We start from the raw sequence: 24,832 nt of genomic DNA, 5'->3' as shown, positions 1-24,832 counted from the left end.
ACCAAATGCCCACAATAACTGGGGCTGGGCCAGGAGCCAGGACCCCAATCCGTATCTCTCACAGGGATGGCAGGGACCCTGCTACTTGATCCATTACAGAGGTGGGGAATGATTCTTCTACCGAGAGCCATTTGAATATTTATAACATTCACGGGCCTCACAGGATTGTCAACTTAAAAGTTAGGCTGCCATAGATTTATTGAATGTTGAGTCCTATCTGCACTTGCCTTGGCAGGGCCAGACCAAGTGACCTAGCAGGTCTTCACGCACCCAGCCCCATTGCCTCCCAGGATGCACATTAGCAGGAAGCAGACTGGGAGCAAAGCGGTGACTGAGACCCAAGCATGCCCGCGTGGGTGCCCGTGCCCCAAGCAGAGCTAAACTCTAGGCCAAGGCCCACTCCTAGGAGTTCTCATTTTTTGAACTAAGAAATACCCAAGAGTAAATGCTGTAATTGTTATTCATTCATTTGAAAGGCAGGCTCTAAGTTGCATATGATTAACATATACGTAAGGCCAGGGGCAGGGGGTAGCGGGCAAGAAGAAAGACTGCAGTTAAACCTTAGGAATTTTTACAAAACTTTCCCGGTAAAAGCAAGAGCCACTCACAGAGTATGGAAAGTATGGATTGGGGTTGGGCGTTGTGGCGCAGCCACACCACTTAGGCCGCCTGCTTGCTACGCCAGGGCAGCTGCTCTGCTCCACACCCAGCGCCCTGCCACCTGCCAGATGCACCTGGGAAGCAGTGCTTGAGTCCTGCTCCCCCCCCCTCCCCTCCCCGGAGACCAGAGGGAATTCCTGGTCCTGGCTCAGCCTCGCCCGGCCCTCAGCTGTTGTAGCGTTTGGGAGTGAACCAGCACATGGAAGATCAGTATCTCTGCCTCCCTCCCTCCCTCCTTCCCTCTCTCCCTCCCTCCCTCCCTCCCTCCCTCTCTCTCTCTCTCTGTTATTTCAAATAATATAATAAGCCTTAACATTTTTTTTTATTTAGGGGCAAGTGTTTAGCCTAGCATTAAGATGTGCGGTAAGAGTATATTTAGGCCTTCTGTTTACTTCTGGTTTTTTCTGTTTTTACTACAAGTGATAATGTATTCTTCCTGCGTATCTTGGATTACTTCTTTTAGATTAGACCACTACAAGCAAGTCTATGAGCTCAGTAATTAAATATCTTTGAAAGGTGCTTGACACACGTGGTGTTGCAAGCTCCAGAAAAGTCGTTCGCACAAGCAGACTGTAAGGGGTTCTCTTTCCTCCACCCTTGCTGTTTTGCTTAACTTTTTGGAAGACGCACAAAGTAAGGGCGTGGGAACAGACTGAGCGGCCTGGACATTCTGTTTTCCACTCTCCCCCAGGACTCTGCAGCCCTGGATCTCCGGGGGATGGGGCAGGTGCTGCCAGCCCACCTGATGGAGGAGCGGCTGATCCGACAGCAACAGGAAATGGAAGAAGATCAGCGCTGGCTGGAGAAAGAAGAGAGATTTTTGGTACTTGTCTCCGGGAAGGCTTTTCTACTTTTTATACCCTGTTAGAGTCTACTGTATTCCAAATGCGTGCAATGTTTCATCTTTTCCAAAGCCATAGAGTGAGCTTTACATCTAGTCCCTAAATCGCTAGCATTCCGGTAGTGGCATGTGGGCTCAACTGTGAGCATCTCTGGTTTCTGCATCACTGCGTTGCTGACTCAGAAACAACTCCCACTGGCGTGTCAGCTCACGCAGAGGACACTGGTCTGGCCCGCAGGCTGTGGCACAGCACTGCTGGAGGTCCCGGATTGGCCTTCCTTGGCATCGCTCTTCAGCCCGGCCAGACTGATGCAGCCTTCCCCCGAGACTCTTCCTGGGGTGGGAAATGCTTTTCTCAGGCAGGGCTTGTACACAGCCCTGCAGGAGTCCCTCGGGGGCAGAGAGGAAGTGGTGGGACAGCCACAGCACAGGCTCTTTTGTGTCACTTGACACAAAGGTCCTTTCGGACTCATGGCCCTTGCTGCAAGATTCTTCTGTTTCCTCAGCCCCAGAACTGGAGTCTGTGGGAACCCAGTCCTGGCCTCCTCGACCCCCGAGCAGTTATTTTAGTCTTTCTCCAGCCGCCTGAAGAGAAACGTGACTGAAAGGAGCCAGGATGTGTGCTATGTCCACAGATCTTTTTTTAAATTTATTTTATTTATTTGAAAGATACACTTAGGGAGAGAGAGAGAAATAGAGGGAGAAAGATACATCTTCATAAACTGATTCACTTCCCAAATGGCTGCAAAGGCCAGAGCTGAGCTGAGCTGAAGCCAGGAGCCCGAGGACTTGGGCCATCTTCCACTGCTTTCCTCGCTGCTTTAGCAGGGAGCTGGATCAGAGTGGAGCAGCCGGGACTCAGAAGGCGCCCACACGAAATGCTGGTGCTGCAGGGTAGGCTTTAATCTGCTGCGCCACAGCACCAGCCCCCACAAAATCTTCTTTTTTTAAGACTTATTTATTTATTTGAAAGTCAGAGTTACACACAGAGAGAAGGGGACTCAGAGAGAGAGGGGGGGCCTTCCATTTGCTGGTTCACTCCCCATTTGGCCGCAGCAGCTGGAGTTTTGCCAGTCCCAAGCCAGGAGCCAGGAATTTCTTCCAGGTCTCCCATGCAGGTGTAGGGACTCAAGGACTTGGGCCATCTTCTGCCACTTTCCCAGGCCATAGCAGAGAGCTGATCGAAGTGGAGCAGCTGGGACTCGAACCGGCACCCTTATGGGATGTCGGCACTGCAGATGGTGGCCTCACCAGGCACGCCACAGTGCCAGTCCGCACACAAAATCTTAATTGGGGGATCGGCGCCGTGGCTCACTTGGTTAATCCTCCATCTGTGGCACTGGCATCCCATATGGGCGCCAGGTTCTAGTCCCGGTTGCCCCTCTTCCAGGCCAGCTCTCTGCTGTGGCCCGGGAGGACAGTGGAGAATGGCCCAAGTGCTTGGGCCCCTGCACCCGCATGGGAGACCAGGAGGAAGCACCTGGCTCCTGGCTTCAGATCGGTGCAATGCCAACTGTAGCGGCCATTTGGGGAGTGAACCAACAGAAGGTAGACCTTTCTGTCTGTCTGCCTCTCTCACTGTCTATAACTCTAGCTGTCTAATTAAAAAAAAAAAAAAAAAAAAAAAAACTTAATTGGGTAACTTTGCCTGGGGAATTCAAATCCGGTTCCTCTGCTCTGTTCGGTAAGCACCCACTGATAGCAGCTTCATGTCAAGCTGTGTGCTGGGGGACTGCACACGAGTGAGGGCAGACGGGTTCCCTGTGCTTAAGCTGCACAGCCTTGGAGCACGGAGCAGTTTAAAGTAAGAGCGTTGCCAGTCGGTGGTTTCGAGCTGCGCTGCGCAGAACCCGTCAGCGTGTGACTCTGGTTTCCTTCTTGATCGTGCTCTCAGGCCTGCTGAGCCGTTGCCCCCGTCAGACGCTGTGCTCGCTGCTGTGCTCCTGCGGGCTCCCTGTGCTGACCTCCGGAAGCCCGGCCTGCAGAGCACGCGTGGGAAGCTGGGGACGCACCGCTGAGAAGGAGCTCTTTCCCTCCTTTACGCTCAGTGGTCACATGCAGCACATTCAGCTCGTGGCTGAGCAGGACACGTGACCCTTCTTTCTTTTTAAGATTTTTTTCTTACTTGAAAGTCAGAGTTACACACACACACACACACACACAGAGAGAGAGAGAGAGAGAGAGAGAGGTCTTCCATCCGCTGGTTCACTCCTCAAGTGGCCACAACGGCTGTAGCCGTGCTGATCCGAAGCCAGGAGCTTCCTCTAGGTCTCCCACACGGGTGCAGGGCCCAAGGACTTGGGCCATCTTCTGCTGCTTTCTCAGGCCACAGCAGAGAGCTGGACAGGAAGTGGAGCAGCCGGGACTCGAACCGGTGCCCATATGGGATGCCGGCACTGAAGGCGACGGCTTTACCCACTACGCCACAGCACCAGCCCTGCCATTGCGCCCTTTCTCACACACCCTTTTCACCGTTGAATAGTGAGGAACAGATAATAAGCTTCGGGCCATATGCTCCAGGCTTCCTGGCCTAGATACAGACCTGGGTGCTCATCCACATGGCTGGTTCCTGGTGCTTGCTATGAACCCTAATTACCTCTCACTCTCCTGTGCATCTTTCTCACTAAATAAAAGCTTAAAACGTAAAAAAAAAAAAATAGTAAGAGTAGCAGTGTTGCTCGTGAGTCCTTGATCATGGTCCATAATGCAGTCGCTGTCCTGTGTGTTTCCATACAGAAAGTCTCTCAGTGTTTATAGCCATCCTGTGAGGCAGGGGCAGGTCTGAATCTTTGGTCCAAACCCTTGAGGGTCCTGTGTGTTTCAGAATTTGACTTTTTTAACTCTAAAGTTAATGTACTATGCACATAATATAATATTCCAGTTCTATCTCAGAGTTAAAGGCATTAATATTTCCACAGCAAAATATAAATGTTCACATTAAAAAAATATAAAAATGGCCTCATCATTTCAGGTAGTGTCTTACTGCTGGCTTGGTTTGCTTGAAATCCAGCACTTGTTAGATTGTGGGAGTGAGGACAGAGGAATGCAGACTTGTCCTCTGTTGGTGTTTCACAGTGGAGAAACAGAGACCAGGGCAGGGTAGGTAGGTGGGGGTCAGAGACCAGGGCAGGGTAGGTAGGTGGGGTTAGAGACCAGGGCAGGGTAGGTAGGTGGGGGTCAGAGACCAGGGCAGGGTAGGTAGGTGGGGGTCAGAGACCAGGGCAGGGCAGGTAGGTGGGGGTCAGAGACCAGGGCAGGGCAGGTAGGTGGGGGTCAGAGACCAGGGCAGGGTAGGTAGGTGGGGGTCAGAGACCAGGGCAGGGTAGGTAGGTGGGGGTCAGAGACCAGCGCAGGGTAGGTAGGTGGGGGTCCGAGACCAGGGCAGGGCACGTAGGTGGGGGTCCGAGACCAGGGCAGGGTAGGTAGGTGGGGGTCAGAGACCAGCGCAGGGTAGGTAGGTGGGGGTCAGAGACCAGGGCAGGGTAGGTAGGTGGGGGTCAGAGACCAGGGCAGGGTACGTAGGTGGGTGTCAGAGACCAGGGCAAGGCACGTAGGTGGGGGTCAGAGACCAGGGCAGGGCACGTAGGTGGGGGTCAGAGACCAGGGCAGGGCACGTAGGTGGGGGTCAGAGACCAGCGCAGGGTAGGTAGGTGGAGCTCACACTGCCGCTGGAGTGTGGCCTGCAGGCTCAGGGAGCCTCACCCCGGGGCTGTGCCCTCTCAGCAGGTGTGACAGTTCCTCCTGCTGTTGATAGTCCTTCCTAACACTTACCACGTCTTTTTGTTTCTATATGCTGGTGTATTCCCCAAATAGCCACCGCAGTCAGGCCTGGTCCAGGTCAAAGCCAGGAGCCCGAAGCTCCCTCTGGGTCTCTCACATGGGTGCAGGGCCCCCAGCACATGGGGCATCCTCTGCTGCTTTCCCAGGCACATGAGCAAGGAGGTGGATCAGAAGCCAAGCATTTGGGACTCGAACCAGCACTGCAGTATGGGATGCCAGCGTCACAGGCAGCAGCTTAGCTGTTGTACGACGGCACCAACCCCCATTACAGGAGAAAAAAATTACTTTGCTAATCTGGATGAATCAGTTTGCATATTGGGCCTGTTCTAAGAATATACTTGCTGTTCTCTAGCCCTGCGTTTTAAACTTTGTTTCCAAAGTTCCAAAAGCCTGATTTGTATTTTAAAAAGTAAATGTTAGGCCAGCGCCGTGGCTCACTAGGCTAATCCTCTGCCTGCGGCGCTGGCACCCCAGGTTCTAGTCCCGGTTAGAGTGCTGGTTCTGTCCTGGTTGTTTCTCTTCCAGTCCAGCTCTCTGCTGTGGCCAGGGAGTGCAGTGGAGGATGGCCCAGGTGCTTGGGCCCTGCACCCCATGGGAGACCAGGAGAAGCACCTGGCTCCTGCCTTCGGATCAGCGCAGTGCCGGCCATGGAGGCCATTAGGGGAGTGAACCAACAGAAGGAAGACCTTTCTCTCTGTCTCTCTCCTACTGTCTCTCTCTCTCTCTCTCAGTGTCTAACTCTGTCTGTCAAGAAAATAATAATAAATAAATAAATAAGTAAATGCCATAAATTCTCCACACTAGAGCTATGCCTTCCAACTCTGGGGTCCTGTGGGACTGCACTTGGGCCAGTGCAGCGAGCAGCAGGCTGCTCGGCCGTGAGCGCCCCTGCCGTGCCGCTGTTCTGCAGGAGCGGGGGGGAGGACTGCTGGGGCGGGAGGGCTCGGCTGTCGGGGTTGTTTCTTTCCATTGAGATCATGTGCGTGCAGTGAACAGCACAGACCTTCTGTGTGAGGTTTGATGAGCTTTGATAAACGCATAACCCATGTAACTTACCCTCTAAAGTAAGATATTTCTAGTGCTCCAGATAGCTTCTACACTGCGTTCCCCTTTTTAAAATTCATTCATTCATTCATTCATTCAGAAGGCAGAATGGCAGAGAGAAGGAAATTATCCATCTGCTGGTTCGCTCCCCAGATGTCCACAATGGCCAGTGCTGACCAGGCCAAAGCCAGGAGCCAGAAGCCTCTGGGTCTTCTGCATGGGTTCAGGGGCCCAAGGACCTGGGCTGTCCTCTGCTGCTTTCCCAGGCCACAGCAGGGAGCTGGGTGGGAAGTGGAGCAGCCAGGACACAAACCAGTGCCCGTGTGGGATGCCAGTGTCGCAGGCAGCCGCTTTACATGCTACGCCACGCCGGCCCCTTGATGATTCCTTACAGGTTGTGGTTTGTCTTGTTTGTGGTGTTGCATCTGAAACTTAGCGTTTGTGTTCCTAAGTGAGGATGATCTATTTGTTGTCACCGCTGGTTTCAAGGTCGAGGCTGTTTTTCATAGGATGAGTTGGATGATCGCCGCCTCTCCCTGTGGTTTGTGTAGTTGCCGTCTTGTGATCCTCATTTGGATGTGTTCTCGGCATTCCATAGCCAAGTTCCCTGTGCTGCGTTTGACTCTGCTTTTGTGTTTTCTGGGTCATTTCCCTGCCCACTGCCGCAGGATAAAACCTGCATTCCTGTCTGTCCTGCGCCCTTCCTCACTCACAAGTCACCAGCGTGTCAGTTCTGACCCCTCCCCTGCCCAGCCCGCTTCTCTAGTCTGGCCACTCCCACTTGTCTGCTGCACCACGTCAGCTCCCTCCTCAAGCTGGGTCTCCAGCACATGTTTATTGAGAGCCTTGGGGACCAGCAGTGTTCAGGGCTCCGGAGCTGCGAGAGAGGACAAGACAGATGGGGTCCCCGCCTTCATGGCTGCAGTCTGGCAAGGGAGATGAGCATGCAACTCAAGTCATCAGCCAGAACTCATCTGAAGAAAACTGTGCAGAGAGGAAAGGAGGGGGTCTGGAAAGGAGGCCCAGACTTGGCCAGGCTGAAAGAATGACACAGGAGAGCGGGCCGACAGCAGACACAGAAGCCCCGGCGCAGCAGTGTGCATGGCCAGTGTGGCTGGCCCTGAAGCAGGGAGGCCCTCAGGAGGGGGACACCCAGAGTTTATGCCCAAGGCAGTAGGAAACCATCAAAAGCCTTTTAGCAAGAGGCCAAGGCCACTGTTTCCGCATGGAGAGTGGAGGTAGGCAGCAGGAGAGGACGCCTTCATGTCCAAGCGGTCAGGGGATCGAGGGAGGAAGCAGGCAGGACGGTGTTTCCAGCACGAGCACCAGGTACGCAGGTCCTAACTGAAGAGCGCAGGCTTGGAGCGTGTTAGACGTGGAGTGCCGCACCTTGCAGTATTCTCTGAATTGTCCTCCAAAGCCGCTTCTGTGGCACGGTGCTGTTTCTGACATGGGATGTCTACCAGTGGCTGCCACACAGCAACACCCAGCATGGTCGACGATTGAAGCCTGAGGACACTGTCTAATGGGACACGTGGGAGTGTGCCCTCCACTGCCACAGCCCGCCGTGTGCCTGCCCCTGCTTCCCGCGGGGCTCGCAGTTAATAGCGGTGTGACCCGAGCATCTTCCCTTGCTCTCAGGCCTTTCCGTTCGGTGACCTCGGGGGTCTGTCCTGCTGGACGTGGAGTCCCGCACAGGCCTCCCTGAATGCCTGCAGCAGCACAGAGGGGGCTTCTGTCTGCTCTGCAGACGGAGAGCCCCTCGGGCACAGCGGCTGTGACTTTTCCGTTGACTCGGAGTCCTGTGCACTGCCTGGCACACGGGAGGCGCTCGGGGTCAGTGGGGAGCGAGAATGCTCTGACCACAGGCTCTTGAAGGCCTGAAGCAGGTTTCATCCTGGAAAGATGACCTCAGCGCCTGGCGGGCTGACGGGGCAGAGGGCAAGACTGGACATGCAGAGCTGCATGAGGAAGTGACGGGCAGGCCTGAGCCAAAACCCTGGGCTGGGAGGCAGACGTGCGCACTCGAGCGGAAGGGATGCTCTTATACCGGTGTGGTCAGCTGGTACAAGAGGCCAGCAGAGGAGAAAGGTGGGCAGGACGCCCAGCTTCGGTGCAGGCAGAAGCCACACTGTGTCACTCAGGGAGAGGAAGTGCAGCAGGAGGGGCGGCTTCCGTCTGAGGAAATGCGAATGGGCAAGTGCAGGAGGCAGTGACGACGGGTGAAGCTCCTCTGCACTTCCTGGGAGGAGCCAGCCAAGGCCTCGGGGCAGGGAAGACCACGCGGCACCACCTCTGGAAAGTGCCTCGCTGTCCCTCCCTGTCTCAGTCTCTGAGTCACCCGAGGGCGTCTGCCCTGCAGGTGTTACAGGCTTACCTGGGCCTCATTTGCACCCGGTGTTCCTCACCGGGTGCGGCCAGTACGTATCACCATTGCCTGCCAGCCGGAGGGGCTGCACACACAGCTGCTGCTGTCCCTCGCCCCGGCGCCCTCTGGTGTCCTGTCACCCTGGGCCTTGCTGCTCCCCTGGGTCTGCCACTCGGGGTCCAGCTGCAAGGGAGGTGTGCTGGGCATGCTCCGTCAGTCCTCCCCTGGGCCGCTGGGATTTGGATCCTGCACCTGCCCCTTACTTCCCGGCCTTAGGCAGGCTGCTTCTGTCAAGTGCGGGCAGGACTTCTCTCTAGGGACGAGGAGCATCCGTAAACCATAGCGGAATAACACACCGTTCACTCTTGCACTGAGCTGGGTCTCCATGGCAGCCATGAGTGCTGCATTGGTGAGAATCTTCTGGAGCCCGGCGCATACCCCCATAAAAGGTGAAGCAGCCACGCCTCCCAGAGGTGGTTGACACGGGGGTCACGGCCACTTTGGGAGGGGTTCTGCAGAGGAGCATTGCATTGCAAGTATCACTCTCCACTGGGTTTCCCTCATTGTGTCTATAAGAAACCATGATTAGTTTTGCTGTCGTGAGAGCATCCTCACAAGGGTTATTTTTAGCGGTGAGCTGAAGAGGCCAGGATTGTCTCAGTGCGGTGTGTTTCTTTGGAGATGCTGAGTCTGTGTCAGAAACCAGGTCTCAGGCAGGGCAGGACTCCCCAAGGCATGTGCAGAGCCAGTGTGCATCGTCTGTTACCCAAATTGTGGGTCAGTACTCTTGTGTGATAAAAAAGTAAAATAAATATCAAGCAACTGGGTCCCTGCCACCCATGTGGGAGACACAGGTCAAGTCCTGACTTCTGTTCAGCCTGGCCCAGTACTGACTGTTGGCATTGTGGGAGTGGGAGCTCTCTTAGTCTCTGTGTCTGTCTCAGATGTGTTTGTTTGTTTGAAGTGAGAGAGGGAGAGGGGGAGGGGTAGATCTTCATCCACTGGTTCACCTCCCAAATGACGGCAATGCCCAGGGCTGATCCAGGCCCAAAGCCCGGAGCTCGGAGCTTCACCGCAGTCACCCATGTGAGTATCAAGAGCCTGAATACTTGGGACAGCCTCTGCCTGCTTTTGCAGGGGCTGGACCCGAAGTGGAGTAGCTGGGGCTAGAACCGGTGCTGCAGTAACAGGATGCAGCTTAGCTCGCCGCCCTGTGTCTCTCTCTGCCTCTCCAATAAAGAAAAATCAGTGACTAGAAAAGGGACTTTTTAAAAAATGATATAGAGGGCCTAGTGTTTTGGCAAAGCAGATAAAGCCACCACTGGTAGTGCTGGCATCCTATATGGGTGCCAGTTCGAGTCCTGGTTGTTCCACTTCTGATCCCGCCCCCTGCGAATGCACCTGGAAAAGCAGTGGAAGATGGCCCAACTACTTAGGCTCCTCACCCACGTGGGAGATCGCAAAGAAGCTCCTGGCTCCTGGCTTTGGACCGACCCAGCTCCAGCCGTTGGCAGCCATCTGGGGAGTAAACCAGCAGATGGAGACACCTCCCTCCCTCCCTCTCTCTCTTTCTGCCTCTGCCTCTGCCTCTGCCTCTGCCTCTGCCTCTGCCTCTGCCTCGCTATAACTCTGCCTTTCAAATAAATAAAATAAGTATTTTTTAAAAAAATACAAATATATAAGCCTGTTTTAATTATAAACTTTTTAAAAAAGATTTATGTGCTTGCTTTGGCAGCACATATACTAAAAACCTATTTTTTTATTTGAAAGGCAGAGTTACAGAGAGGCAGAGAGAGAGAAAGGTCTTCCATCCGCTGATTCACTCCCTTGGTGGCCGCAGTGGCCGTAGCTGTGCTGATCCGAAGCCAGGAGCCAGGAGCTTCCTCCAGGTCTCCCACATGGGTGCAGGGGCCCAAGGACTTGGGCCATCTTCCACTGCTTTCCCAGGCCACAGCAGAGAGCGGGATTGGAAATGGAGCAGCCGGGACTGGAACGGGCATCCACCTGGGTTGCTGGCACTGCAGGTGGCAGCTTTACCTGCTACGCCACAGTGCTGGCCCGTTAAGAACCCTTAACAGCCCAAAATCACTGCTTCAGATTGCTGTAAAAATGTCTGAAGACCTGTACTTTCTGTTTCTGTCTCGTCATGAGTTGCTCACAAACCCTCCCTGGACCAGGCCCCTGTGTGGCCACACCCCTCAGTGAGGGCCACTCTGCACCCTGGTGGACACCCTGTCCTCACTGGAAAAGATTGTCTAGTCAGTGAGATCGTGCAGAGTGTTCTGGCAGACCAGAGCAGCTGTCTGTTGTCTGCCCTCGGTTTTCAGAGCTCACGTCACTGAGGGGTGCTGCTGTGGGCCGCTGCTCGCATTTCTCCAGTCTCCCCTCACCAGCTGCCCTTCCTCTGGGCCCCACGGCCTCCACAGCCTGCACAGCACGTGAGCTGCCTGTGGCCTTGCAGCCCTTCACAGAGCATGCGTTCTGGACCTGCTGCCTCCTCTCTCCTTTCACAGAGAGCACTGTGTCCGTGACCCCACAGAAAAAAGTCTTGCAGACTTTGCACGGTACAGGCCACTTTGGTCAGAGCCTCTCTGTTGAGAGAATTTTCTTTCCAACTGGGTACTGCTTAAAAATAGTGACTTTGCCGCTTTCTGCTTCGTGCCATTGTATACAGTCATTTTCTTGTGTGGAACTTTGCTAACGAAAGATCTTAGCTTTAAAATGAGAAAGTCCTGTCTGTATAAAGCTCACTTTGTGTTTCGAGAAAGGAAAGCAAGCCAGTCGGCCTGAATCAAAGCTGATTGCCAAGGCGTGCCCCTGGAGCCCTGGCAGAAGGCTGGCCGTCACACAGCGGCCCTCAGCCTGTGCCCCAGCTCGACGACAGTCAAGTCCAGCCGAAGGAGACGGAGCTGGGAGCTGGGAGCCATGAGCCGTGGCTCCAGAGTTTCTGAAGTGACAGCAGCGTGGTGCCATCTGGTTGGTCCCTGACCCCAAACCACCAGAGGGACCACCGCTCCAAGTGGTGGCACTCCACATCAACGGATGGTAGGACAGGGTCTCTTATGGCTCGGGCATCTCTGAGAATGTTATGTCCCAGAGTTGTGTCCGGGACCGTGTGGCGATTGGTCTGTTCTGCTGGGAATGGGCAGGTGGGCCCACTTAGGCACAAGCGCAGGCGGGAGCGGCAGGCTTACAAGCAGCACGCGCAGACAAAGGTTCCCGTGAGCCCAGCCTGTGGAGGCCCTGCTTCAGGTTCTGGACATGCAGCACCGCGCTGCTGTCACTTCAGAAACTCTGGAGCCACTAAATCACAATTCACTTTTTAAAAACAAAAGGCTGGCAGTGGCGCTGTGGCGTAGTGGGTGAAGCCGCCGCCTGCAGTGCCGGCATCCCCTGTGGACACTGCTTCAGGACCTGGCTGCTCCACTTCCCGTCCAGCTCCCTACTAATGCTCCTGGGAAAGCAGCAGAAGATGGCCCACGTGTTTGGGCTTCTGCTACCCATGTGGGAGACGGATGAAGCTCCAGGCTCGTGGCTTCGACCTGGCCCAGGGGTGGCCATTGCAGCCACCTGAGGAGTGAACCAGCAGGTGGAACATCTCTTTCTCTCATCTCTCCCTCCTCTGACTTTCAAACTCAATAAATAAATCGTACTTTAAAAAATGATAAATTTTTTAAAAAGAAAATGCACATTTGATGTGGAAAACAGATTGTCCCAAATACTCTGTTTCTGTGATCCATGTGTACAGAGTTGTAAGCGTGAGCTGCCGCACTTTGGCTTTGCCGTAGCCCTCTCTCCATCTGGCTGTTCCGTAAGGGGCAGGAGAGCCCCACTTCACCCAGGCGCAAGAGCAGAGCTGGCGCTTTGCGAACGGCCGTCCTCGCCTTGATCTCAGTTCCCGTGGGGCACTCATCTTCACTCGGGGTGCATCTGCTGTGGGAGAAAAATGCTTAGGAATTTATTCCACTCACAGAACACCAGTGGACTTTACAAAGATGGGTAGGCCTTCTTGTTCTAAAAAACAAAATCCCGGGGCCGCCTGCAGTGCCGGCATCCCATATGGGTGCCAGTTCGAGTCCCAGCTGCTCCTCTTCCGATCCAGCTCTCCGCTGTGGCCTGAGAAAGCAATAGAAGATGCCCAAGTCCTTGGGCCCCTGCGCCCGTGTGGGAGACCCGGAAGAAGCTCCTGGCGCCTGGCTTCAGATCAGCACAGCTTCAGCCATTGTGGCCATTTGTGGAATGAACCAGCAGATGGAAGACCTTTCTTTCTGTCTCTCTCACTCTGTGTCTGTAACTTAGTTTCTCACATAAATAAGTAAAATCTTTAAAAAAATAAAATCCCATTTTTGGGGAAAATAAAACATTGGAGAATTGTTATGCATAACAGAAGAAGTTGCTCCAGGTGATTTTATATGAGATAAAAGTAGGTAATTGACTTCAGTACATGAAGCATAATACCCTATTCTTTTTCAAAGATGGATTGATTTGAAAGGCAGAATTACAGAGAGGCAGAGGCAGAGCGAGAGAGGTCTTCCATCGATGGTGCACTCCGCAGATGGCCACAACGGCCAGAGATGGGCCGATCTGAAGCCAGGACCTGGAGCTTCTTCCAGGTCTCCCACACAGGTGCAGGGGCTCAAGGACTTGGGCCATCTTCTGCTCTCCCAGGCCATAGCAGAGAGCTGGATCAGAAGAGGAGCAGCCAGGACAAGAATTGGCACCCATATGGGATGCTGGCACTACAGGCGGTGGCTTTACCTGCCATACCACAACCCCGGCCCCAGCACCCCAGCACCCCAGCACCCTACCCTATAAGCATGCATTACAGATGAACAGAAGGTGCGCACTGTGGGCTCCCTGAAGCCTCCTCTGCTGTGTAAGAGCTGCGTGGCCCTAAGCAGCTGGTTGTGCTTTTCTGAGCTTCAGTTCCTCGTCTGTCAAGCACCTCCTGGAAGCATTCCCTTCCGCAGGTGTCCATGGCACATCCACGTACACATTACTACCCAGCACTTCTTAATGACTGAAGAGACCAGTGTGACCTAGCGGGTTAAGCTGCCACCTGCAGTGCCAGCGCTCCCATGTGGGCGCCAGTCCAAGTCCTGGCTGCTCTACTTACGATCCAGCTCCCTGCTAATGTGCCTGGGACAGCAGTGGTGGTCCCTTGGGCCCTCACACCCTTATGGGAGACCTGGAAGAGGCTATTGGCTCCTGACTTTTGCCTGGCTCAGACATGGCCATTGCAGCCATTTGGGGAATGAACTAGCAGATGGAAGATTTCTCTCCGTAACTATGCCTTTCAAATAAATAAAATAAATCTCAAAAAAAAGACTCCTATGAAAACCATGCAGACTGGGCATCAGCATTCTACCCATTCCACAGGAGAACAGATGGGTCGGGAGAGTTCTGTCCCTTGTCCCCTGGCATGTGGGACAGCGCACAGAGCGTCCATTTGTGTCCTTCAGTTTACGCTGCACTCTGCCATGTGCAGCACAGGGCGTCACAGCCACCATCCTGTGGGTACTTAGCATCCAGTAACAAGAAACAGAAAGGCTCAATGTTGATGAAAAAGGGGCAAGTTACAGCGATAGTAGGTATTTTGATTGTGAATTCACAGCGAGTTTTTAATTGGTGACCCAGTAGTCCGCATGTACAGAGAGATGCACTCCCATATGCTACTGCACAGGTGAAACCAGGCAGCCTGAACACGCTGGAAGCTTACACCAAGGATTCTTCAAATAATCAAGCCCCTTGACCCAACAACTCAGTTCTTGCGAGTATCTCCCAGGGATTCAAAGACCTGTACACAAAGATTGAGCAGCCACCACTGTACAGTGGAATTTTTGAAAATGACCCAAACAGCAGGACCATTTAAAGACTGATTTTATTTATTTGAAAGAGTTACAGAGAGAGCTAGCAACAGAGAGGTCTTCCATCCAGTGGTTCACTCCCTAGATGGCTGCAACGGCTGGAGCTGCGCTGATCCAAAGCCAGGAGCCAAGAGCTTCTTCCGGGTCTCCCATGTGGGTGCAGGGGCCCAAGGACCTGGGCCATCTTCTGCCTTCCCAGGCCACATCAGAGAGCTGGATCAGAAGAGGAACAGCCTGGACTAGAACCAGTGCCCATATGGGGTGCTGGAGCTTCAGTCCTGTATGGTGGTTTGAATTACTGCTCAATTCTAGAGATGCAGAATTGGAACCCAGGTCACACAGCGTGTGAGGGCTGGAGCCTGGGTCAGAGCCCATGCCCACTGACGGAAAATTTTCTGTTTTCTGACGCTATTCATACAGTGGAATTCTGGGCAGCCTTTTTACATTTTACCTGTTTCCCCGGAGTAAATATTTGAATGCTGCAAAGTCATGACCTGGTTTCGTGTTTATAAGCTTAATTTACGCCATAGTGGTTGCTAATGAAAGGTACTTCCAAGCAGTAACATTGCTGTTTATTTTTCCTTTCTAGTTTTTGCAGTATCTTAGTTTTTCTACAGTAAGTTCATGTTCAGATTATCTTTATATACAGAAGGTCGATTTAGTATATATTAAGTAAAGATTTCATCAGTTTGCACCAACACAGAAACACAAAGTGTAAAATACTGTTTCAGTACTAGTTATAGCATTATTTCACATTGGACAACACATTAAGGATAGATCCCACATGAGGAGTAAGTACACAGTGACTCCTGTTGTTGACTTAACAATTTGACACTTGTTTAAGGCATCAGTAATCTCCCTAGGCTCTAGTCATGAGTTGTCAAGGCTGTGGAAGCCTTTTGAGTTCGCCGACTTCGATCTTATTTTGACAGGGTCATAGTCAAAATGGAAGTTCACTCCTCCTTTCAGAGAAAGGTACCTCCTTTGATGGCCCCATTCTTTCCACTGGGATCTCACTCGCAGAGATCTTTCATTTAGGTGGTGGTTGTTGTTGTTGTTGTTGTTGTTGTTGTTTTGCCAGAGTGTCTTGGCTTTCCATGCCTGAAATACTCTCATGGGCTCTTCAGCCAGATCCGAGTGCCTTAAGGGCTGTTTCTGAGGCCAGAGTGCTATTTAGGACATCTGCCATTCTATGAGTCTGCTGTGTATCCCGCTTCCCATGTTGGATCGTTCTCTACCTTTTTGATTCTGTCAGTTAGTATTAGCAGACACTAGTCTTGTTTGTTGTGATCCCTTTGATTCTTAGACCTATCAGTGTGATCAGTTGTGGACTGAAATTGATCACTTGGACTAGTGAGATGGCATTGGTACATGCCATCTTGATGGGATTGTATTGGAATCCCCTGTCACGATTCTAACTCCACTGTTTGGAGCAAGTCCGATTGAACATGTCCCAAACTATACATCTCCTCCCTCTCTTATTCCCACTCTTATATTTAACAGGGATCACTTTTCAGTTAAAATTTAAACAACTAAGAATAATTGTGTGTTACAGAGTTCAACCAATAGTACTAGAACAAAAAAAAAAGTACTAAAAGGGATAAAGTATTACATTGTACATCAACAATCAGAACAAGGGCTGGTCAAATCACTGTTTCTCATAGTGTCCATTTCACTTCAACAGGTTTCCCCTTTGGTGCTCAGTTAGTTGTCGCCGATCAGGGAGAACGTACGATATTTGTCCCTTTGGGACTGGCTTATTTCACTCAGCATGGTGTTTTACAGATTCCTCCATCTTGTTGCAAATGACCGGATTTCATTGTTTTTGACTGCTGTATAGTATTCTATAGAGTATATATCCCATAATTTCTTTATTCAGTCTACTGTTGATGGGTATTTGGGTTGGTTCCAGGTCTTAGCTATTGTGAATTGAGCTGCAATAAACATTAATGTGCAGACAGCATTTTTGTTTGCCAATTTAATTTCCTTTGGGTAAATTCCAAGGATGGGGAGGGCTGGGTTGTATAGTAGGGTTATATGCAGGTTTCTGAGGAATCTCCAGACTGACTTCCATAGTGGCTTGACCAGTTTGCATTCCCACCAACAGTGGGTTAGTGTCCCTTTTCCCCCACGTCCTCTCCAGCATCTATTGTTGGTAGATTTCTGAATGTGAGCCATTCTAATCAGGGTGAGGTGAAACCTCATTGTGGTTTTGATTTGCATTTCCCTGATCTTGAACATTTTTTCATGTGTCTGTTGGCCATTTGGATTTCCTCTTTTGAAAAATGTCTATTGAGGTCCTTGGCCCATCTCTTAAGTGGGTTGTTTGTTTTGATGTTGTGGAGTTTCTTGATCTCTTTGTAGATTCTGGTTATCAACCCTTTATCTGTTGCATAGTTTGCAAATATTTTTTCCCATTCTGTCGGTTGTCTCTTCACTCTCCTGACTGTTCCTTTTGCAGTACAGAAACTTCTCAATTTGATGCAATCCCAAATGTTAATTTTGGCTTTGACTGCCTGTGCTTCTGGGGTCTTTTCCAAGAAGTCTTTGCCGGTACCTATATCTTGCAGGGTTTCTCCAATGTTCTCTAATAATTTGATGGTGTCGGATCATAGATTTAAGTCTTTAATCCATGTTGAGTGAATTTTCATGTAAGGTGAAAGGTAGGGGTCTTGCTTCATGATTCTGCACGTGGAAATCCAATTTTCCCAGCACCATTTATTAAATAGACTGTCCTTACTCCAGGAATTGGTTTTAGATCCTTGATCAAATATAAGTTGGCTGTAGATGTTTGGATTGATTTCTGGTGTTTCTATTCTGTTCCATTGGTCTATCCATCTGTTTCTGTACCAGTACCATGCTGTTTTGATAACAACTGCCCTGTAGTATGTCCTGAAATCTGGTATTGTGATGCCTCTAACTTTGTTTTTGTTGTACAAGATTGCTTTAGCTATTCGAGGTCCTTGTGCCTCCAATGAATTTCAGCATCATTTTTTCTAGATCTGAGAAGAAGGTCTTTGGTATCTTGATTGGTATTGCATTGAATGTATCAATTGCTTTTGGGAGAATGGACATTTTGATGATATTGATTCTTCCAATCCATGAGCATGGAAAATTTTTCCATTTTTTGGTATCCTCTTCTATTTCTTTCTTTAAGGTTTTGTAATTCTCATCGTAGAGATCTTTAACGTCCTTGGTTAAGTTTATTACAAGGTATTTGATTGTTTTTGTAGCTATTGTGAATGGGATTGATCTTAGAAGTTCTTCCTCAGCCGTGGCATTGCCTGAGTATACAAAGGCTGTTGATTTTTGTGCATTGATTTTATACCCTGCTACTTTGCCAAAGTCTTCTATGAGTTCCAATAGTCTCTTAGTAGAGTTCTTTGGATCCCTTAAATAAAGAACCATATCATCTGCAAAGAGGATAGTTTGAGTTCTTCCTTCCCAATTTGTATCCTTTAATTTCTTTTTCTTGCCTAATGGCTCTGGCTAAAACTTCGAGAACTATATTAAATAGCAGTGGTGAGAGTGGGCATCCCTGTCTGGTACCAGATCTCAGTGAAAATGTTTCCAACTTTTCCCCATTCAATAGGATGCTGGCTGTGGGTTTTTCATAAATTGCTTTGATTGTATTGAGGAATGTTCCTTCCATACCCAGTTTGCTTAGAGTTTTCATCATGAACGGGTGTTGTATTTTATCAAATGCTTTCTCGGCGTCTATTGAGATAATCATATGGTTTTTGTTCTGCAGTCTGTTAATGTGGTGTATCACATTGATTGATTTGCACACATTAAACCATCCCTGCATACCAGGGATAAATCCCACTTGGTCTGGGTGGATGATCTTTCTGATGTGTTGTTGCATTCTATTGGCGAGAATTTTATTGAGGATTTTTGCATCTATGTTCATCAGGGATATTGGTCTGTAATTCTCTTTCAATGCTGCATCTTTTTCCAGCTTAGGAATTAAGGTGATGCTGGCTTCACAGAAAGAATTTGGGAGGATTCCCTCTTTTTTGATTGTTCTGAATAGTTTGAGAAGAATTGGAGTTAGTTCTTCTTTAAATGTCTGGTAGAATTCAGCAGTGAATCCATCTGGTCCTGGGCTTTTCTTTGTTGGGAGGGCCTTTATTACTGTTTCAATTTCTGACTCAGTTATGGGTCTATTTAGGTTTTCTGTGTCTTCCTGGTTCAATTTAGGTAGGTTGCATGTGTCCAGGAATCTATCCATTTCTGATAGGTTTCCCTGTTTGCTGGCATACAAGTCCTTGTAGTAATTTCTGATGATTCTTTTTATTTCTGTGGTGTCTGTTGTTACGTTTCCTTTTTCATCTCTGATTTTACTGATTTGGGTCTTTTCTTTTTTTAGTTAGTTGGGCCAATGGGGTGTCAATTTTGTTTATTTTAAATACCCCCCCAAGTCACATGCCTTTGGGGTGCTCACAGCATGAGTTGGGCCTGCCTGGTGTTTTGCTTCCTGAGGCTTGCTCTACTTGCTACAGCAGAGCCAGACCCAGGCCCCTCCACCCTGTGCCCAGAGCCCCTCACCCGCACCCCAGCAGATCTTGCTTCCCAGCTGGTCTCCAAGCAGTAGCCAGAGAGTCACGGGTCGCTCCAGACCGTGGAGAACGTTGCTAGCCTGGTGCAGAGATCTGATGTCCTCTCCACCCGGCCTCGCGGTCGGCAACATCTGCTGTATCATTGCCGTCTGCTCCGCGTGTCCACACACCGGCCCCGCTGGGAAGTGAGTAGCGGATAACATACTCTTTGCTCCTGAGTGCGTGACGGGGAGTTTCCAGAGCGCTCCTCCCCCGCCACAGGCCGGCACTGACGTGGGGAAGTTAGCACAACCGCGCCCTGAGCCAGGCCGCAGGCTGCATTCGCGCTCCCAGCTGTCAGAGTATCCTCTTCTGGGGTCGCAGTCCATGAGCTCTTCAGTCGTGGGGTCTCTGACCTCGCTATCCCTGTGGAGACACGTGCTGGGGTCCTGCTGACCTGCATCTGGAGTGTCGGGGACCACTGCTACAGAGCTGCCTCTTGATTCCGGCGTTCCACAGCCGAAGTCCTGGAAACAGCCCCAGGAGGCCCCGCAGCGACCACTGCCGTCGGTGTTGCAGTTGACGTGTGTTTGCCGGCTCTCCTTGTCTGTCCTGCCCCTGAGCCAGTTTTCTTCTCTGGATCGGTCTTTCCCGCACAGCCACAGCTATCCGCGGGCTCCAAGGTCTCCTTGTGGGAGTAGACCCAGTGCCTTGTTCCACCGCGGGGCACTCGGACTGCATCCCTCCGGGTGCCTCCCCTGTGTGAGCGCGTGGGGACCACTCCAGAGGAAATTCAGGGAGGCATATTCGGCGTTAGTTTTAAACGACCATCTTCCCATTAGAGGGAGTTCATTGAGTCAGCAGTGTGCGTGCATCCGGTGTGCTAGAGATATAGGGACGAGGGTGTGGTAGAGCCGCGGTGCTGCTGAGCGGACAGCTCTCGGGTGAGGTGCGACGTCCACCCTCCTCGCTTACACGCCTGCGTTCCCGTCCTGTCTCAGAGGCCCCCCCTGCCAGCATGCCAGCTGTCAGCCTTAGCACTCACGGGCAGCCTGCTGCTTGCTGGGCCCATCCCGCGCCCCCAGGCAAGGACAGAGTGGAGCCCCTGTCCTGGCAGACTCACCTCAGAGCCATCTGCGGGTTGTTCCGACTCATGTGGGCTGTGGCGGGTGGGAGATACAGGGCCTTGAATGCCACAGTGAGCTGATTGAACTTGATCAGTGTAGACCAGGAAGGGTGGTCAAGCTTTAGGACCACAAAAACAACAACAAAGACACTGCCTGGGTCAGAGGGAGAAAGATTGAAGCTGGCAAAGACTTGGGCTACAACGGTGAACTGAAAAGGAGGAGGAGACTAAGCTCCCTTCTCCGTGCCGGCCCAACACATGTTTGCGTCGTGTCCTCAGTGCCAGACCTTATCAGGTGCAGGAAACAGGAAGCACGAGGACAGATCCGATGTGAAGCCTCCCTGTGTAACGGGAGGTGGTAGCTGCATGGTGCCTGCAAACAGTCTCTGTAGGGTGCAGACTGGAAATGAGACTAAGAGGACCACAGAGAAGTGCATGGGGCTGAATCCCGAAGGGCAGGCAGAAGTTGCCAGCAGAAACGTATGGCCAGGGGCCTGGGCTGTGGCGTAGGGGTAAAGCCACTGCCCACAGTGCCGGCATCCCATGTGGGCACCACTTCGAGTCCCGGCTGCTCCACGTCCGATCCAGCTCTCTGCTGTGGCCTGGGAAAGCAGTAGAAGATGGCCCAAGTGCTTGGGACCCTGCACCGACATGGGAGACTCGAAAGAAGCTCCTGGCTCCTGGCTTCAGATCAGCACAGCTCCGGCCGTTGCAACCAGTTGGGGAGTGAACCTGCGATGGAAGACCCCACCCCTCTCTCTGCCTCCGCCTCTGCCTCTGCTTTTCTGTAACTCTGCCTTTCAAATAAATAAATCTTTAAAAAAAAAAATAGAAGAAAGAAATGTATGGCGAGTGGCTGGTGTACAGGGGCCAGTGTGGCTGCTTGGGCATCGTGAAGTCCAGTCCTGCCGGAGTGGAGAGTAATTTTTGTAAATAAGACCCCCCACGACCCTTCATCATAAAGACCTGTCAGCTGTTCCCTGTTCTCTCATGGTAGTGGAACTTGCGCACTCCTATTTAAGTATGATTCCAGTACTCTGGGGACCGACCCACTTGCTGCTACGGCAAGACAGCTACATGCATGTAAGCGTTGCACGTCGGGAGGTGGCGCCTGGTGTTCAATCCGGGGTCAAGGTCCTTGCACTGAAGGAAACCTGCCGTGCTGCTCTGCTGAGTGACAGTCTGGTGCCGTGTGTGTACCTGTGTGTGCATGTGCCACACAGGTGCCAGTTTTATAAGATATGTGTGGCAGCCAACCTTCATGTATCATCATTGAGCTTTGCAGATATTTTTAAGACCATTCTCTTATAAAAGGAAGGGATTGGGGTGTTGCTGTGGCAGAGCAGGTGAAGCCAGTTCAAGTCCTCACTGCTCCACTTCGTGTCTGCCTCCCTGGTAATCCACCTGGGAAGCCACGTCCTTGGGCCCTTGCTCCCACATAGGAGACAGGGATGAAGTGGATGAAGCTCCTGGGTCCTGGCTTCAGCCTGGCCCAGCCCTGGCCATTGTGGCACAAATAAGTAAAAGGAAGGAATTTAATACAGAATCTGTCAGTGATTTTCAAGTCAGGAGTGAACTTGTTTTGGTTTTGATTTCCTTAGAAACCCGACGTGAGGCTCTCTCGCGGCAGCATTGACCGGGAGGACGGCGGTCTCCAGGGCCCGGTGAGCAGTGCCCGACTTTGTTCTCAGAGCGGATTTCAGTCCTTGTGTTTGGGGGCCACCATTCTGTTGCCACAAGATATGCTGATTAATATTTTTAACAGAACAAATAAGATAGAAAAATCCATTCTGTAAATAAAGCAAGCATTGTAACTAAGGTGAATTAACATGTGGTGTATACAGGCCAGAATTCTGACCCAGATACGGAAATTTCCTGTCCCGTTATTGATAAGGTTTGTTGGAAGCAGACCAACTGTTAACCCAAGAAGCACACAACGTCTGCTGTGGTACGCAGGGCATCATTTGTTAGAAGCACACAACGTCTGCTGTGGTACGCAGGGCATCATTTGTTAGAAGCACACACGTCTGCTGTGGTACACAGGGCGTCATTTGTTAGAAGCACACACGTCTGCTGCGGTACACAGGGCATCATTTGTTAGAAGCACAGGCGTCTGCTGCGGTACACAGGACGTCATTTGTTAGAAGCACAGGCGTCTGCTGCGGTACACAGGTTGTCATTTGCTAGAAGCACAGGCGTCTGCTGCGGTACACAGGGCGTCATTTGCTAGAAGCACAGGCGTCTGCTGCGGTACACAGGGCGTCATTTGTTAGAAGCACACGTGTCTGCTGCGGTACACAGGGCGTCATTTGTTAGAAGCACACGCATCTGCTGTGGTACACAGGGCGTCATTTGTTAGAAGCACACACGTCTGCTGCGGTACGCAGGGCGTCATTTGTTAGAAGCACAGGCGTCTGCTGCGGTACACAGGACGTCATTTGTTAGAAGCACACGCATCTGCTGCGGTACGCAGGGCGTCATTTGTTAGAAGCACAGGCGTCTGCTGCGGTACACAGGGCGTCATTTGTTAGAAGCACAGGCGTCTGCTGCGGTACACAGGTTGTCATTTGTTAGAAGCACAGGCGTCTGCTGCGGTACACAGGGCGTCATTTGTTAGAAGCACACGCGTCTGCTGCGGTACACAGGGCGTCATTTGTTAGAAGCACACACGTCTGCTGCGGTACGCAGGGCGTCATTTGTTAGAAGCACACGCGTCTTTTGCGGTACACAGGGCGTCATTTGTTAGAAGCACACGCGTCTGCTGCGGTACGCAGGGCATCATTTGTTAGAAGCACAGGCGTCTGCTGCGGTACACAGGGCGTCATTTGTTAGAAGCACACGTGTCTGCTGCGGTACACAGGGCGTCATTTGTTAGAAGCACACGCATCTGCTGTGGTACACAGGGCGTCATTTGTTAGAAGCACACACGTCTGCTGCGGTACGCAGGGCGTCATTTGTTAGAAGCACAGGCGTCTGCTGCGGTACACAGGACGTCATTTGTTAGAAGCACACGCATCTGCTGTGGTACACAGGTTGTCATTTGCTAGAAGCACAGGCGTCTGCTGCGGTACACAGGGCGTCATTTGTTAGAAGCACAGGCGTCTGCTGCGGTACACAGGTTGTCATTTGTTAGAAGCACAGGCGTCTGCTGCGGTACGCAGGGCGTCATTTGTTAGAAGCACAGGCGTCTGCTGCGGTACACAGGGCGTCATTTGTTAGAAGCACACACGTCTGCTGCGGTACGCAGGGCGTCATTTGTTAGAAGCACACGCGTCTGCTGCGGTACGCAGGGCATCATTTGTTAGAAGCACAGGCGTCTGCTGCGGTACACAGGGCGTCATTTGTTAGAAGCACAGGCGTCTGCTGCGGTACACAGGACGTCATTTGTTAGAAGCACAGGCGTCTGCTGCGGTACACAGGTTGTCATTTGTTAGAAGCACAGGCGTCTGCTGCGGTACACAGGGCGTCATTTGTTAGAAGCACACATGTCTGCTGCGGTACACAGGTTGTCATTTGTTAGAAGCACAGGCGTCTGCTGTGGTACACAGGGCGTCATTTGTTAGAAGCACATGCGTCTGCTGCGGTACGCAGGGCGTCATTTGTTAGAAGCACAGGCGTCTGCCGCGGTATGCAGGGCGTCATTTGTTAGAAGCACAGGCGTCTGCTGCGGTACACAGGGCGTCATTTGTTAGAAGCACACGCGTCTGCTGCGGTACGCAGGGCGTCATTTGTTAGAAGCACACGCGTCTGCTGCGGTACACAGGGCGTCATTTGTTAGAAGCACAGGCGTCTGCTGTGGTACACAGGGCGTCATTTGTTAGAAGCACACACGTCTGCTGTGGTACACAGGGCGTCATTTGTTAGAAGCACACGCATCTGCTGCGGTACGCAGGGCATCATTTGTTAGAAGCACAGGCGTCTGCTGCGGTACACAGGGCGTCATTTGTTAGAAGCACACGCATCTGCTGTGGTACGCAGGGCATCATTTGTTAGAAGCACACACGTCTGCTGTGGTACACAGGTTGTCATTTGTTAGAAGCACACGCGTCTGCTGCGGTACACAGGGCGTCATTTGTTAGAAGCACACGCGTCTGCTGCGGTGCACAGGGCGTCATTTGTTAGAAGCACACAACGTCTGCTGTGGTACACAGGGTGTCATTTTTTAGAAGCACACACGTCTGCTGCGGTACACAGGGCGTCATTTGTTAGAAGCACACACGTCTGCTGCGGTACACAGGGCGTCATTTGTTAGAAGCACAGGCGTCTGCTGTGGTACGCAGGGCGTCATTTGCTAGAAGCACAGGCGTCTGCTGCGGTACACAGGTTGTCATTTGCTAGAAGCACACGCGTCTTTTGCGGTACACAGGGCGTCATTTGTTAAAAGCACACGCGTCTGCGGTGGTACGCAGGGCGTCATTTGCTAGAAGCACAGGCGTCTGCTGTGGTACGCAGGGCGTCATTTGTTAGAAGCACAGGCGTCTGCTGGGTACGCAGGGCGTCATTTGTTAGAAGCACACGCGTCTGCTGCGGTACGCAGGGCGTCATTTGTTAGAAGCACACGCGTCTGCTGTGGTACGCAGGGCGTCATTTGTTAGAAGCACAGGCGTC

At 51.7% G+C, this 24,832-nt stretch overlaps 1 protein-coding gene across 50 annotated transcripts in view; it reads left to right on the top strand.

Annotated features, from left to right (window-relative positions):
* Positions 1 to 24,832, top strand: part of PTK2 (protein tyrosine kinase 2) — a 296,019-nt gene that overhangs the window by 249,672 nt on the left and 21,515 nt on the right. For 44 of the 50 annotated variants that reach the window (XR_016236040.1, XM_089335789.1, XM_089335787.1 and 41 more), the window contains 2 exons: positions 1,352 to 1,483; positions 21,826 to 21,888. Coding sequence is in view for 48 of the 50 variants with exons in the window: in XM_089335789.1 (XP_089191915.1) it covers positions 1,352 to 1,483; positions 21,826 to 21,888 (195 nt within the window). In the remaining 2 variants the exon portion in view is untranslated. The remainder of the gene's footprint in view (positions 1 to 1,351; positions 1,484 to 21,825; positions 21,889 to 24,832) is intronic. The other 6 variants (XR_016236042.1, XM_089335783.1, XM_070075574.2 and 3 more) reach the window with 2 other exon arrangements.

Source organism: Oryctolagus cuniculus, chromosome 6 (assembly GCF_051225735.1).
Source record: "Oryctolagus cuniculus isolate XC-2025 breed Fujian yellow rabbit chromosome 6, ASM5122573v1, whole genome shotgun sequence".
Lineage (NCBI taxonomy): Eukaryota > Metazoa > Chordata > Mammalia > Lagomorpha > Leporidae > Oryctolagus > Oryctolagus cuniculus.
This window is presented reverse-complemented; position numbering and strand designations above follow the sequence as displayed.